The sequence below is a fragment of the Delphinus delphis genome, chromosome 8 (assembly GCF_949987515.2).
Source record: "Delphinus delphis chromosome 8, mDelDel1.2, whole genome shotgun sequence".
Lineage (NCBI taxonomy): Eukaryota > Metazoa > Chordata > Mammalia > Artiodactyla > Delphinidae > Delphinus > Delphinus delphis.
The window spans coordinates 12,220,065-12,235,366 of NC_082690.1; the positions used below are offsets into that span (position 1 = coordinate 12,220,065).

General features: G+C 49.8%; 1 protein-coding gene across 1 annotated transcript in view; it reads right to left on the reverse strand.

Moving 5' to 3' along the window:
• Nucleotides 1–14,836, reverse strand: part of UBASH3B (ubiquitin associated and SH3 domain containing B) — a 139,353-nt gene extending 124,517 nt beyond the window's left edge. The window contains exon 1 of the mRNA XM_060017764.2: nt 14,671–14,836. Coding sequence (XP_059873747.1) covers nt 14,671–14,722 — 52 coding nt within the window. The 5' untranslated portion in view covers nt 14,723–14,836. The remainder of the gene's footprint in view (nt 1–14,670) is intronic.
• Between the last annotated feature and the right edge of the window lie 466 nt (nt 14,837–15,302).

Below are 15,302 nucleotides of genomic sequence, written 5' to 3' on the forward strand. Positions count from 1 at the left end.
TCTGTAAAATTGGGATCATAATAGTTCCCATCTCATAGGGCTGTTATGAGGAATAAACAAAATAATCCACAGGTAATGTGTTTAAAATGTTGTCTGTACACAGTAGGCACTCAGCAAAAGTTAGCTATGGATATTTGGTGCTTGGGTTGGGAATGGTGAAGGTGATGAGACAACAAATGAGTGAACAATCAGAAATGCAGTTGAGAAGAGCCTAGCAGACCTCTCTTCTGTGAGAAATATCGTGAACTAAGGAGACAGGCCAAGTGCTTACACATGCACATGCCACGGTAGAGAGAAGAATGGCCCCCAAAAATGCCCATGTCCTAATCCCCAGAACTTATGAATGGCTAAAAGGACTTCAGAGATGTGATTATGCCAAGGATCTTGAGTGGGAGAGATGTAGTCATAAGGGTCTTGGTAAGGGAAAGAGGGCGGGAGGAGAAGCAGTCGGATGGGAGATGTGATGACTGAAGCAGGAGTTGGAGTGATGCATTTGGAAGACGGAGGAAGGGGCCACCAGCCAAGGAATGCGGGAGGATTCGGGAAGCTGGAGACGTCAGGGGAACAGGTTCTCTCCTAGAGCCTCCAGAAAGAACCCATCTCTATGGACATCTTGATTTTAGCCCATACTGCCCATTTTGGACTTCTGATCTCCAAACTTTCAGAGAATCAATTTGTGTTGTTTTAAGCCACGGAACTTGTTAAAGCAGCAATGGGAAACTACTATGCATGCCTCTGGTCACATGTGCTGTATTTCACAAAAGCCACTTTCTAAGTCCTTATGACTCAAGTCCCTACTTCCCAAAAAAGGTGAAGTGAAAACTTAAGCTTCCAGAAGGAAGCATTCACTTTGACGGAATGGGCCTCTCCAAGGGCTCCTTGTGTTCCCCACGGTGACAGAATTAGCTTCTCTGGAAGAACGGAGCTTGGTTAGGGAAGGTTAGAACAACCTGCCGAAAGTCACACAAAACCAACAGGTCACAGACTTTCTGGAAAAGCCTCAAAGTACCAGAACCCAATCACTGATGACAAATAGTAGTATCACTTTACATGTGCCTGACTTTTTGTGGGTTTTATTACATTTATATACATTGCCTTGTTTTGATTCATCCAACCTATAAAAACCTGTTCAAAAACTACACCCGCAGAAAGTGACAGATCCAGAATTTGAACCAGGTCTTTTGTCTCTAAAACCAAGTTTCTTTTCCCCCTAAGAAGAATACCCCCCAGGGGTGGGTCACTGAGACAACTATGGATCCCCTCCAACAACTACTCTACTCTTGGTGTGATACTTCCTCACCGCCCCCCCAACCACGTCTCAGAAGTAACCATTCCAACGGGCCTATCCACAAATTACCTTCATCTTCTATGGGTTGCGATGCAAACAATGGCAGGCAGAAGGAGGGAAGCAAAAAGGAAAGAAAAAAACCAAGACAATATAAGAAAGAGCTAATCCAGACAACAGACCAGTCCATTCTTCCAGAAAACAGAGCTGAAACTTTGTTAGAAATCTATTTCTTGGAGGCGGAGTCTGGACTCAGGGAAGGAGTCTGATATAGAAAAAGGGAATGTGGTTGGGACTGACAGCCAGGGGGCCTCAAACTCTGCTTCTGTCGCAGGCTAGTTGTTGGTCTTGAAAAAGTCACTTCACTTGCTCATCTCACTTGACATTCTGTAAAAAGTGGGAGTTGGACTAGATAAGCTCTACTAGCAATTTCCACTAAGACACTTCTGAGATTCTACCTCTGCAGGTTTTTTCCAAGTAGGAATACTCTGTTTCAGAAGAGGTACTTGAGTCATTTTCAACCTAGGGCCGGAACTTTTTTTGAGCTTCTTTACTCTGAAGCAAAACGTACCTGCTGTCACACATGACTCTCAAGGCAGGAACAAGTGATTGCTATTATGCAACTAAATACTAGGAACTGCCTAGGTTATGAATAATGACTAACATTTCTCGAGCACCTGTGTCTATCTACATCTTTCACAAAGGACATTGTTCTTCTTCACATCCTTTGGCAACTCATGAAGAATTGTCACTCACCAAAATCACCTAAATTTAAAACTATATATTCTGTGTTTGCATTTCAAGGTCTACCGACTCTTAGAAATTCAATCCCCGCAAACATACAACCTACCATGTAAAATACAACTTCCCTTTTGGGGGGGGTAAATGTACTTTCTCCACCCTTGATTCAGGTACACACCCCATGCCCCATTCAAGGTCTTCTGCTTGTTTCCTCCTCCATCTTCTTTCCTCTATCTTTTCCTTCCAAATCACCCATCATCCACTCAGATTCCACACCTCCCCACTCCAGGTTGTTAGTGAGTACAGACAGACCCAAGTGTGCAGAACAACTTGCAAGGACTTGGAAGACTGGAGAAAACCTTCCCTCAGGGCCACAGAGGATGGTCCAGCCCCTGACCACCAGTCACCTCTTGAATCTATGTCTTATAGACAGAGCATAGATCCCCGACATTCCTTGAGATGAGCTATTCCTGATGGAGGTGGTGGTAGTGGCAGGGGCTTACCAGAGAGAGGAAATGATAGGAAATGAGCTTAGCACATGGCACGCTGCGATTTCAGCTTCCTGAGATATAAAAGAGGAGAAACTGAGATGGTCTCTCAATGCGTTTTTGGTTTTGTTTTTTTGCGGTACGCGGGCCTCTCACTGTTGTGGCCTCTCCCGCTGCGGAGCACAGGCTCCGGACACGCAGGCTCAGCGGCCATGGCTCACGGGCCCAGCCACTCCGTGGCATGTGGGGTCTTCCCGGACCGGGGCACGAACCTGTGTCCCCTGCATCGGCAGGCGGACTCTCAACCACTGCACCACCAAGGAAGCCCCCTCAATGCTTTTTATCCACAGCACTTAATGCATTGACTGGCACACAGCAAGGATGGGGAAAGATTTGCTGAATAAAAAAATGAATGAAGGGTCACACCAGCAAGGATAATCAGGGGACCTCAGCCTGGTTTCCAATGAGAACAAGTTCAGGTGTGATATGGATGGGGCTGGGGGTCGGTAGTGAGGTAGGGATGGAAGGGGGAAGGTGAAATTTCCAAGTGGAACTTAGCGCTGGGGGAATTCTAAAGAGCAGGTGTTTCTTACATCAGATTCCTGATCATCTGTCTATTCAGTCAGATCTGTCAGCAGTCTCAGTTTCAGAGAGCAGATTTCAGAGAGCTGGCAGTTTCAGAGAGCTGGCAAGGAGCTAGGCAGGATCTCAGGGTCCTGGTCCTCTGGAGTCTGGGGAAGCTGAAGGGAACTACCAGAAACCCTAAAGAGAAGCTTTGGAATCATCCTCTGAGAACATCCCATTCACAGCCAACTACAGTCACCTCCAACGATTTTACTCACTTTGGAAACGCAAAGGGAAAGAAACATTTTGTTGACCTGCATCTTTGATGTGAAATTCTCTTCTTCCCTGTCTTCTTCTAGGACATCTCTCATTTTGTTTTTTCCTCTCTCTCAAACCATTTATCTTAGCCTCCTTCACCTGTTCTTTTTCCTCTACCCACCAGCTGGTTCCCCAGAATTCTACCCTTGGGAGTTGGCTTCTTTCCTTTTCTTTACACTCTGCCTGGTTTGTGACACCTACTCCCAAGCCTTCTACTACCATAAATACCCAAATTGGTATTTCTAGCCCTAACCACTCTGAGCTCCAGAGCCCCATTTGCAACCGCATCTGTACCTTTGTGTCTATAGCACCTAAAACATGTCTCAATCCAGATTCGTTGCCTCACCCTCTAAATCACCCTATCTTCGTATGTCCTATCTCAGTTCATAATGTCTCCACCATTCTAGTTTCCCAAGCTGGAAATCCTGGGCTACCTTTATGGTCCCCTACCCTTCACACCCCACAGATTATAAATCCTGTCAATTCAATTTCCAAAACCTCTCTAGTATCTGGCTCTCGGGTATTTTAACCCAAGCCCGATTTATCTTTCATCAGGACTATTACAACCACCTTCTAACTGGCTTCCAGGCCTAGTTTTTCTCTGCTCCATTCCCCTTTATACTGACTTCTCTGCCTTATAATGTTATTTCCCATAACCTCTAGGAAACAGTCTGGCCCTAATTTCCACACTCTCATCTCTCACTGCGCCTTTTCTGTCTCCTTCCCACCAGTCTCCAGCCCCCCTGTGCCTTAGGATCTGAATTTCATGCTGTTCTCTCTGACTTAGAATGCTCTTCCCTCTTCTACACCTAGAGAATCTTTATTCATTCTTTAAGTTCTGCCTTAATTGTCACCTCCTCTGCTTTCCTCAACCTTCTTAAGTTACAGTAATTGTTTTCTTGGTGGTCCCACAGAGCTTTTTTTCAAACCTCTACTATGGCACTAATTCCATTATTAAATCATGTTTATGGTTTATATGCCTTTCTCTCTTGAGGAAGGCTGAGCTCCTGGAGAAGAAAGACAATTTTCTTTGCATCCCGAACACGTTCCTGGCCTATAGTAGGCAACTCAGTAAATGCCCACTGGAAGAATGAATAAAATAATGTCAGATCTAAAGTTAGGCCCAACTATGGGCCAACTGTTTCCTTTGGTAGACAAAATATTTCCTTTTCTTTCTAAGCTAGATAGCATCAAGTTACTCATTTAGTTGGGGGGAGGGGTGGTGGTGAGATGATTCAAGAAACCCAAATTGAAATTAAAATCTGCCTCCATCTTCATTTGCAGTGTGATATTAAATCATTTGAACTGTCTACTGGTCTCCCTACCTCTCAAACTGTAGAAGAGTATCGCGCCCTTCTTATTTGCCCTTTAAATTTAATTCAGGGCCCCTCTGTCTGGTTATATCACCTCCTCCTCTTCACACTTAGATATTGCATCTATCTCTTGCATCACACTTAATCATAACATGACATTTAGTCATAACTTTCTATCTTCCACACTAGATTGTCAGTCCCCTGAGGGCAAGGATTACATCTAATTACCTTTGTACTCCCAACTCCTCTTATAATAGGTCATAATAGTTGCCCATAAGTACGCCGGGAAATGTCTGTATGTTTTTCTGAAAAAATGGCATTACCCAGGGAAATTTTCATGGAGATAAAACATATACAATTTTTTTTTCTGGTCTTGTTTCTCAAAGATTTCAATTGTCAAGATGCGTTATAAGAGGCCCCAAAGAGATAGGTAACTGTGCAGAACTGGCTGAAGACCTTGGACAAAGCACTTCATAGGTGATGGAGGGAAGAGCCTCTCTACCTTGCTTACTTCACAAAGTGAAGCTTGAGGGAGAAGAGATGGAAGAGAGAGGATAATAGAGAGAAAGGGAGCGGGGAGGGGAAGGAGAAGAAAGCAAAGAGAAGGGAGGCCAGCTGTACTGTGGTCGAACTAGTTCTCCAGGGCGGGTAAAATCTGATGAGGCAAAAAGAGGAGAAAGGAAAGGCATGCAGGCAATTCAAGGACAGGTTGATTAAGAAAGGAGACAGCAGATGCTGCGGTTTCGGAAATCCAGCAACCCTGTGTGGTTCTACGTGTGGTCGCCTGTGTTTAAAGAGACTGTACACAAAAGCAGCCATTCAAGGCAGGTTTCTTTCCTTCTCTCTCCCTGCTTCCTGCCCAAGATAAGAGAATAAACAGAGAGCCAATGCGCACAGTAAATATTTCTGAATGGGGCACCGTCAACACGGAAGTAGGATTCTAAACAATCGTGCTACCTGATTCATACAGAAGGTTTATCCCGCAAAACCTGAAAAGAAATCTGAAACCTTTGGCCGCCTCTGGCCATCTGTGCTGTCAGCTTCCTCTCGGCGTGCTCCGGACTGCTGTGAGCTGCGATGGTGGTGTTTCTCTCAGCTTCCCACTGTGTGTGGCAATAGCTGGTCCTGGTGGAGTTCACTGCCACCGTTGCTTTATGTACAGGAATGTTTATTCTTCCACTGGGGCAACTGAACACAATGGGAGTTGTTACACAAACAGCTGGTGATTCTGTAGAAGGGGAGATGTCCCTTCAATTAAAAAGGTACCAAGGAGCAATTTCTCTCCCCCAGGGGCTGGGCTCAGGGCACTAACTTCCTTTCTCATTTAACCAGCATTGTGGTTGTATTTTGCAGCAAAGCACATCATACCAATTTGAAAATTATACTAATAATGCATACTCGTTAGACGACTCCCCACCGTTGTAATTGCCCTGTATTGTTCTTCTTTTCCATTCATTTATTCTTTAGAATATCAATAGTCCTGAAGAGTTTTTTAAAGGGAGAAGAATTTGACCATATAGCACTGGGGAAAGCAAAACAAAACAAAACCAGAGAAGCCAAACGTTCCGGAACAGAAAAGCACACGAGGCAGTGAAAACATCCTTGCGTTGAACAAAAACGCTGTCCATGTCACCCCCAAGTCACCAGAACTGGGATCGGAGAGGTGGTTGACGTCAACCCCTTTTACAGGTGGGAACACTGAGGCCCAGGGAAGGAAAAGGATGTATATGAGTCCAGACAGCCAACCAGTGAGAGCAGAGTGAAAGCCCAAGGCGGGGTTCTGAAAGAAAGGTACACGGAGTTTGCTTTCATCGTGCATTACCCCTGGGCCGCCTGTGGGGTGAGGGCCAAACCTAGAGCCTGTCAACTATCTGTAGAGAATTATTCACCCAGGCCAAGAAGAGGCATACCGGCTCCTCAGAAAGTCACTGTGGAGGATGTGCAGCCAGCTAGAGCCAGTGGCTGACTTCAGAGTGCCAGGTGGCAGAACTTGACATTCATCTATTCCTGCACAGAATTTAATAGGGTGCTGTGCGCACAGTAGGAGCTCAGACAATTTCTGGATGTTCATCTGAGGTACTTCACCATAAGCCTCATCCTCTTACGCAGCAGGTGGCAAAAAGAACATGACAGCAAAGTCACCAGCAAAACGGGATGTTAGCCAGAGGACCAACAAGGACGGACATCACCTACATAGCCTGAGCTCTTGACAGAAGGTCCAGAGGACACAGGCTGCTGCTACATCTATCCCTCCATCTTCCAGGGAAGAGAAAATTCAGAGATTCTCCCATAAGTCTCTGGGAAAACCCCCAGTGGAACCTGGAGAACTTCCCAATGAAGAAGACAAGGGCTTTCAGCCCTGAGGGGGCCACAGCCATCTCATTCTCCCAACAGCAACTCTGTCCTGCCTGGGACCCTGCCCGTCACATGCAGGAGCTGTTCTTCAGTGCACTTTATTTTTTTCTCTCCAGGGCTGGCGTCTGATTCCATTTGAGATGAATCAGAAGACAACCATATGGTACCCCTTCAACTCTCCAGCCTGGCCATTTATTACCGTCAGCAGTTTGGATGGCCCTGCTCTGCTCCGGGGGCCCGCTTCCACTCGGCCGGCAACCCCGGGGCAGTTTGTGGGGACAAGATGCTGAGGAAGGAGGCTATCAGCCTCTACTCCACGGCCACAGCTCAGTGAGGAGCAGTGATATAAAAGTGGGGGACAACCGGGAACCCCGAGACAAAGGGAGTCACGTGGAATGAAATCACCGTTGGAGTAGCAGTCACGCCTCCCTCCTCACTGAGGGATTACAGGCGTTCCCCAACTGTTTTCTGCACCCTTAACCCTCACAAGGATCTACGGAGCTACATACTATTATTGTTGTGGACGAAGAATGTCACCTGCCATTTCAGTAAACAAAGGATGTCGCAACCATCAAGCCAGCAGCCACTGCGGCCATCCCCAACTGTGCACCCTGAGGGGACTCAGGATGGAGAAAAGCAGGATCCTGGCCCCAGACAGCTGAGGTGCCTTTCCAAGGAATGATTTCAGTGAGCCCAGACTCTTGGCATTTTCCCATACATAGAAGAGTGCTAAACCCACTAACTTGAGATGTCTGGTTTTCTTTAACTAATAGTAATCTTTTGATGTTCTGACCACCTGGTTTTTACTGCAAAACTCCTATATACCCTGGGTCCTCCCTCACCTCTTGAGAGCCGTCCCCCAGAGCTATCTGAGAGGCTGCCTCTCGGGCTTGAGTCCTCAGCAAGTCCCCCGAACAAAACAAAATCCTCAACTTCTAGGTTGGGCATATTTTTCAGTCAGCATTATCAACAGTGTACAGACAGGTGAACTGAGGTTCAGGGCGTTCAGCAACGCGCCCAAGGTCACCAGCTGGGAAGAGGCAGAGCTGGGATTCAAACCCAGGCTGTGCCGACAGCTGCCACGGTGAGACGTCTGTGTATCAGGCAGAGGGTGACTGGGTCTCTTCAGTTTCTGCCTGCCCTAGAAGAGGGACACACCCTCACATACATGCACCCCAGATGCCCGCCCGGACAAGCGGGGCGCTGAGCTCCGCCTCCACTGTCAGCAGGAGCAGAGCTGGTGGGAGACACAGGGTTCCCTCGGTTTGTTGCCTCTCTGAAAAGCAAAGCCCTTAGCGCTGAGCACTCTTGTCCACTCAGTGAAAAGCAGTTAGAGTTTGAGGCCGCCAAGGGCGGGGTAGTGACAAAAACCGCAGGATAGAGTCATGAGGCAGGATGCTCTTCACTCTCTGGGGCACTGAATTTGAACCTGTTTTCTCATGAAATTATCAATGTCTGAAACTTAACAGTGATTAGGTACATGAATCCGCTTTGTCATCTCTAAAGTGATCTAAAAATCTAAGGTAGTATTAGGGCATAACAGGAAATTTTCACAGACGCTGTGTGCAAGGGGTTATCATTACCTTATTAGCCCATCCAAACACATTAAGGTCTACTCAGCAATAAAAGGAGACAAACTACCGCTACATGCAACACGGATGAGTGTCATAAATATCAGGAGAGAACCCAGGCAGGCACAGGAGTAGGCATTGTATGATTCCGCTCGTATGCAGATCGAGAAAATGTGAACTCATCGCCGGTGACACGAGGTGGGTCGCTGCTTGCCCAGGGATAGGGGTGGAGAAGGAATTGACTGCAAGGGGGCAAAAGGAAACTTACAGGAGCGAAGGACACGTGCTATCTTGCAGAGGTGATGCCACAGGTATATTTATTTGTCAAAACTCATCAATCTTGAAATAGGTTCAGCTTATTGTACATAAATTATACCTCAGGAAAGTGAAAAATGAATGTATGCCAAGGTCTTTCCTTTGGAGCCAGGTCCTCTGGGTAGCCTGGGAAGTTCACTGGACTTGCAGTTCTAGACCAATGCTGTCATGGCAACATGGCCTCACACAGGGCATGCCCTGGAAGTCCTCTGAGACTTAAGTCACCTAATCTTTAAAACGAGGCTTTTCTCAGGGCTTCCCAGGACTTTTTCAGGTCCAGTGGTTAAGAATCCACCTCCAATGCAGGGGACATGGGTTGGATCCCTGGTTGGGGAACCAAGATCCCACATGCCACAGAGCAACTAAGCCCGCATGTCACAACTACTGAGCTCGTGCACCTCAACTACAGAGCCCGCGTGCCGCAAGTAAGACCCGACACAGCCAAAAATAAATTAAATAAATAAATATTTTAAAAATAAATAAATAAAGCGAGGCTTTTCTCAAGATCAAGGGGGATATTTAGGGCACGTGAGAGCAACCTCACCCACAAAATCACACACACGTGTAAGGGGGGAGTGCTGTGTGGGTGAACGGCCATGACGGGTGGAGTAGAGACTTGCTTGCCCCATCCACCTCTAAGATCCCTTCACTCCACGTGGGCTTTGGTTGGTCTCCTCTTTCTGCCCAAGGCCCCTGGGAACGCAGCTGCAGCACCCACCCAGAATCAGCCACGATTCGGAGATGCTGAGCTGACCAGGTACTCTCAGGGGATCCAATGTCCACCAGCAGGTAAGCTGGAGAAACCGGATGCTTGAATTCACGGGCTCTGCAAGATGCCTCTCAGTTCCTTGTGTTGCCAGCTCCGAGCTGCTTTTATCTTTGGGCAGTGATGCATAGCTAATGCTGACTGTCCAAAGCAAAGTCAAAGGCACTTAGTCCAGCTCCTTCCTTCCGCCACTGTCCTGCTCTTTCGCTGGGCATTGTTCAGATATCAACAACCTAACAGCACATGTAATTCCTTGCTGGAGATTTACCACCACGATCTCACCTCCTTCCTTTTCTTTTCATCCAACACCATAATACCGTAATCCTATCTACCTTGGGTCCAGATTATATTTTTAACTTAGTTCTAAGTCCCTTCCTGCCCCTCAGCTCATTCGGTCTTCACAAAGCCTCGTGAGTTACACAGCACAGAAGCTGAACAGGATATTGAGGAAAGGGGTTCAACAGAAGACCTAAATGCTTCAAGTGTCCGTCAGAAGCTGGGCTGGGAATCAGGGCATCAGACCCCGGCCAGAGGGTCCTTTTGTAAAATTCTACTTCTCAATCATTAGAGAACATTCGAGAGCCATGCGCTGTAGACAAAGTATTAGCCATAGGCAGTCTCGAACGAACGGAACCAAAACAAAAGGCCAGAGTTGTGTCAGTGGGGCCTCATCAAATTCAGTTGCTGGGTGGCTGCTCTCAGAGTTCCAGTGGCAGAGAAGCCTCCGCTGCCCCCCAAAACCACAGAGGCAAGTAAGAAAAGCAAGTAGGGAACACAAAGCAACACGCCAAGGGGGTAAGGTTGGGGGGGATAAATTGGGAGACTGGGATTGACATATACACGCTACTATATATAAACCGGATAACTAACAGAGGCCTGCTGTGTGGCACAGGGAACTCTGCTCGGTGCTCTGTGCTGGCCGCTGTGGGAGGGGAACCTGCAAGGGGGGGTGGACATATCAATACATGTATTATGGCTGATTCACTTTGCTGTACACCTCAGGCTGGCACAACGTGGTAAATCAACTGTACTCCAATAAAAATTAAAAAAAAAAAAGATACAAAAGACAACAACAAAAAAGGCAACACTCGGTCAGAATTCACCCTGCCTTCCTGGGTGATCCATTTGGGCCCTTCCTGGCCCCAGGCCTTTCCCAGCACACACACTCTTCCTTTTCCTTCCGACCTACCTCACTCCAGTCTTGACAAAGCTGGGCCTTTATTTTTAGAACTTGGGGGAAAAGGAAGAGCTAAGGGCATAGAAAGAAAAAGGAAGGGACAGGCGATTTTGGCCCCTTGAAAGCTTCCTTCCTGAGGCCTCCCTAACACCTCCCTGCCTTGTGCTTGCGTGTGTGCGTGCATGCACACACACACGCACACGCACACACACACGATATAAACGGCCAGTTCTCGAACCTTCTCCACATGGCTGCTGTTCTTCTACAGCGGCGTCTAAGTTGGACCAAAGGTCATACGGTTGGGTGGAAAAACCCTAGCACGGCTCCAGGGGCATAACGAGCTAGAGGAACATACCCGACTCCTCTCAGTAGCCGTCAAGCACTTAATAAGCATGCGCTAATTAATCCTGCTCCCCTCAGAGGGAGCCGGCCAGGCCCTGAGGGCTTGAGTGACTTATCCAAGGCCAGAGCACAGCACAGGCTGCATGGGACCTGGGCCTTGCTGGCATCGGTGCTCTCTACGGTCCACCCAGAGCCCAGTGGAAGGGCCCTTCTTGCTGCTGCACAAGATCAGACGCTGTTACACCCAGAAGGGAAACCAGAGCTGCCAGCCCTGGTTACCACCATTCCCTCCAAAGGGCTGTGTTCCAGACCTCGGTCTCATTCCTTCTTGAAACATCACAGCCTGGTCTTCCTGAATCCAGGAAACCATCACTGCTCTCTCCCACTTTCCATTTCATCACGCTCCTTCCTCCAGGCTTAAAGCCTAAGAAAGAGGCTTCTCAGAAGTGGAGCCCGGTGCCTTTGCTCTCTTTCTTCACAACTCTCCAGAATGAAGTTAAAAGTCTGCTCTCTGCACAGATGTAGAGCACAAACGTACCGACACCAAGGAGGGAAAGCAGCGGGTGTGTGTGTGTGTGTGTGTGTGTGTGTGTGTGTGTGTGTGTGTGTGATGAATTGGGAGATTGGGATTGACATGTATACACTGATGTGTATAAAATGGATGACTAATAAGAACCTGCTGTATAAAAAATAAATAAAATAAATTCAAAAAAAAAAGTCTGCTCTCTGGAATCTCAGATGGCCCTGGGGAGAAGTCCCTCTTCTTACTGACCTGATTAAGTTATTAAGAGGAAGGCTGACCACATCAGCCTCTCTTGGCTGAAGTAGAAGAGATGCCAGCCCAGGTAGGGAGTAGACTAGATCAGATGACCGCCAAGGGCTCTGACGCTCCAAGACAGAGAATTTGAGAAGACAGAAGAGCAAGCCTACCCCCTCCCCAGGATGTTTCCTCATGACCCACTCTGTCACGTTTCCAGTAGAGAGGCAGTGCTAGTAATAATAGTAGCTGTGATAGGCTGAAAGGGGCTCCTCCCAAAATATTCATGCCCTAATTCCTGGAACCTGTGAAAAGAGGGTTTTGTGAATGAGATTAAGTTAAAGACCTTGAGATGGGGAGATTATCCTGAATTATCTGGGGAGGCCCTAAATGCAATCACAGTGTCTTCATAGGAAAGCGGCAGAGGGAGATCTGACACAGAAAGAAAAGAAGGCAAGGCAACCACAGAAGCAGAGATTGGAGGGATGCTGCCACAAGCCAAAGAATGCCAGCAGACGCCAGGAGCTGGAAGAGGCAAGGAATAGATTCTCCCTTAGAACCTCCGGAGGGGGCAAAGCCCTGCCAACACCTTGATTTCAGCCCAGGTATGCTGATTTAGGGCTTCTGGCCTTCAGAACTGTGAGAGAATAAATTTCTGTGTTTTTAAACAACCCGGAATGGGGTAATTTGTTAAAACAGAAACTAATACAGTAGCTAACACTTAAAGATCACCCACTGTGTGCCAGGCACTGCTCTAAGTGTTTTACCCACATTAACTCATTACATCCTGGTTCTGGATGTGAGGCCTGAGCTGAGCCGACACATGCCTGAGTTTGAATCCCAGGTTCACTGCTCACTGTTGTGACCCTGAGCAAGTTATGCAACCTCCCTAAACCTCTGTTCCCCAGTTCATAAAATGGGCATATAATTACCTTTCTCACTGGGCTGCTGGGAGGATAAAAATGGATAATAAATGTGAAGTGCTTAGAACAGTACATAGTAAGTACTCACTAAATGCTAGTTATTATGAGATCTCAGGGATAGAACAAGCCAAAATGAAACCATCATCCTAATGTTTCAGCACGTAGCCAAGGCCTCTTGGACCCAGTGCAGGAAAGATGTCCTGTTAAAGCCACCTCAAAGAGCAAACACCACGGTCTGAAGAATTCAGTTAAGTATTTCTTCCCTTCATTAAGCAATTTAGGTCCTTAACGCTGGCCTCATTTTAGAAAAGGCGAATGCCAGGGGCTGTGCTAATTCTGCAGCCTTGCCCCACAGACTGCTGGCCCCTACCTGCCCCTTCTTAAGGACAGCTATGCACATCCATCATACGAAGGACCTGACTTGCAGCTTCCACACCTGGCACACCCCTGCAGAGCCCACCACATCTTCTCCCTGTAACTCTGGCGTCAGCAACTGGAAGTTAGTAGGAGGCAGAAATGTCAGTCCATTTTATGGCCTTCCAAGGCCACTCCGACCTGTCCCAGCAGGCTGGGTGGAATGATAAAATCAGGGATCAGCTTTGATCAAGAGATTACAGCCAAGTTACTAGTAAAGAATAAAGGTTTGCCCAGAGGCCAAGTAAGGGAGACCTAGCACTATCACCTGAAAAAAGGGAGAAGAAGACAAACTTTCCTCAAGTTGGCCCTTTCTGATAAAGTTTGCCCAGCTCCCTGTTCAGGTGATGTCATTCAAAGAAGCAGCGCCCTACAAGGATCCCAGGCCTTGTGTCCCAGCCTAAGAAATCTGCATGTGAGGAATTCACCGAGGGAGAAGGGCCTGGCCACCCGGCCTAGGCAGCGTTCCAGCCCCACGGCCTTGGGCGGCCAGCCTCCGAAGACTCCTGCTGCCGCTGCTGCCTGGTGCCGGCGACCAGGCCTCTTCCCAGCAAGCTGCTGGGGCAGCCACCTGCGCGCTCTCTGCCCTTCCCTACCCCGCCCTCCCGGAGGAAGAAGGATGAGGGAGGACTGCTCCTCTCCTCACTCTCAGGCACCCACAGATTCCTGCGCTGCCGTCACCGTTGACGAGAACCCAGGGCCCCTGGGGGAAGTGCTTCCCCTTCTCATTCCATCCTCCCCATCAATGAACACGAGGCAATCCCAACGCTCCCGCCCCTCCTACTCCGAGGGAGGCAGAACCCGAGAGCGACATCCGGAGCTGGAAGCCGCAGCAGTGGGAGGGCCGGCCTCCCTGCCCCGCCGTGCCTTGCCCTTTCCCAGCCATCAGAGGATCCCAAGCCAGCCCGGCGTTCCGGATCAAGAGGGTGCCCGAATCCTCGGTGGGGCCCCGCCTCCCCGGGGGCTCAGCGCTGGAGACCTCGGGGAGCCCGGGAGAGACTCGCTTAGCCCCACCCTCTGAGGCCGGGCGCGGGCCACCGTACCCGGGACTCGAACCCTGTGCCCTAGCCCTTAGGCATCCCGCACCCTTAGGCACGCCTCACCGTAGGCATCGCCAGCAAGCCCCCAGCCCAGCGCTCGGGCGCGGAGCCCTCCCCTGCACCCCCGCCAGGAGGAACCGAGTCCCGGGCCGCCCGCGCGCCCAGCCTACCCCCAACAGGTCGTGGGCAGCGGGGAACGCGCCGCCCGCCGGGCAGGCGCCAGGAGGCGAGCCGGAGCGAAGCCGAGGGCCGGTCGCTTGGGGCGGGAGGGGTCGCCCGGGCGGCGAGCCCGGCCACTTACGCGCGGGCTCTGGGGAACCCCATGGACAGGAGCACGTCCAGCGCCGATCCATGCTTGATGGTGCCGGGGCGCTGCTGGCGGTTCCTCCGCGGGGTGACTTTGCTGTACAGCTCCTCTCTCGCAGCCATGCCGAGCGGGCTGGGGTGGCCGTACTGAGCCATGCTCAGCGGCCAGCCATCGCCCGGGAAGGCGCCCAAGCCGGAGGGTCCCGGAGGGCGGAGGACTGGCCCGGAGCCGGGGCGGGGGCTCGGGGACCCGGTGCCGGGAGGGAGGCGGCGGCGGCGCTCGGAGCTTCCCCGGTGTCGAGACTGACGCTTCCTGGTGAGGCCACCGGAGCCAGAACGGCCCGCCGCAAGCGGCTTCTCCCCGACCGGCCGTCAGCCCCTCGGGGCCCGGGTGCCCCCTGCACGGCGCCCGCAGCAGCCCTCTCTCCTCCGCCCCTCTCCTTCTCCGCTCCCAGCAGTCCGGGAATTTGCACTGAGTAATTTTTGAATGGATCAAAAAGGAAAAGGAGCCTTGTGGGCCGGCCCTGCCTGGCCTGTACCCGGGCCCCGCCCCTCTCTTAAAGCGGCAGCGCAGCCCGCGGCTGCTCCCGCAAGCTGTGGAGTCCAGGTGCTCTGGGCGGAGGATTC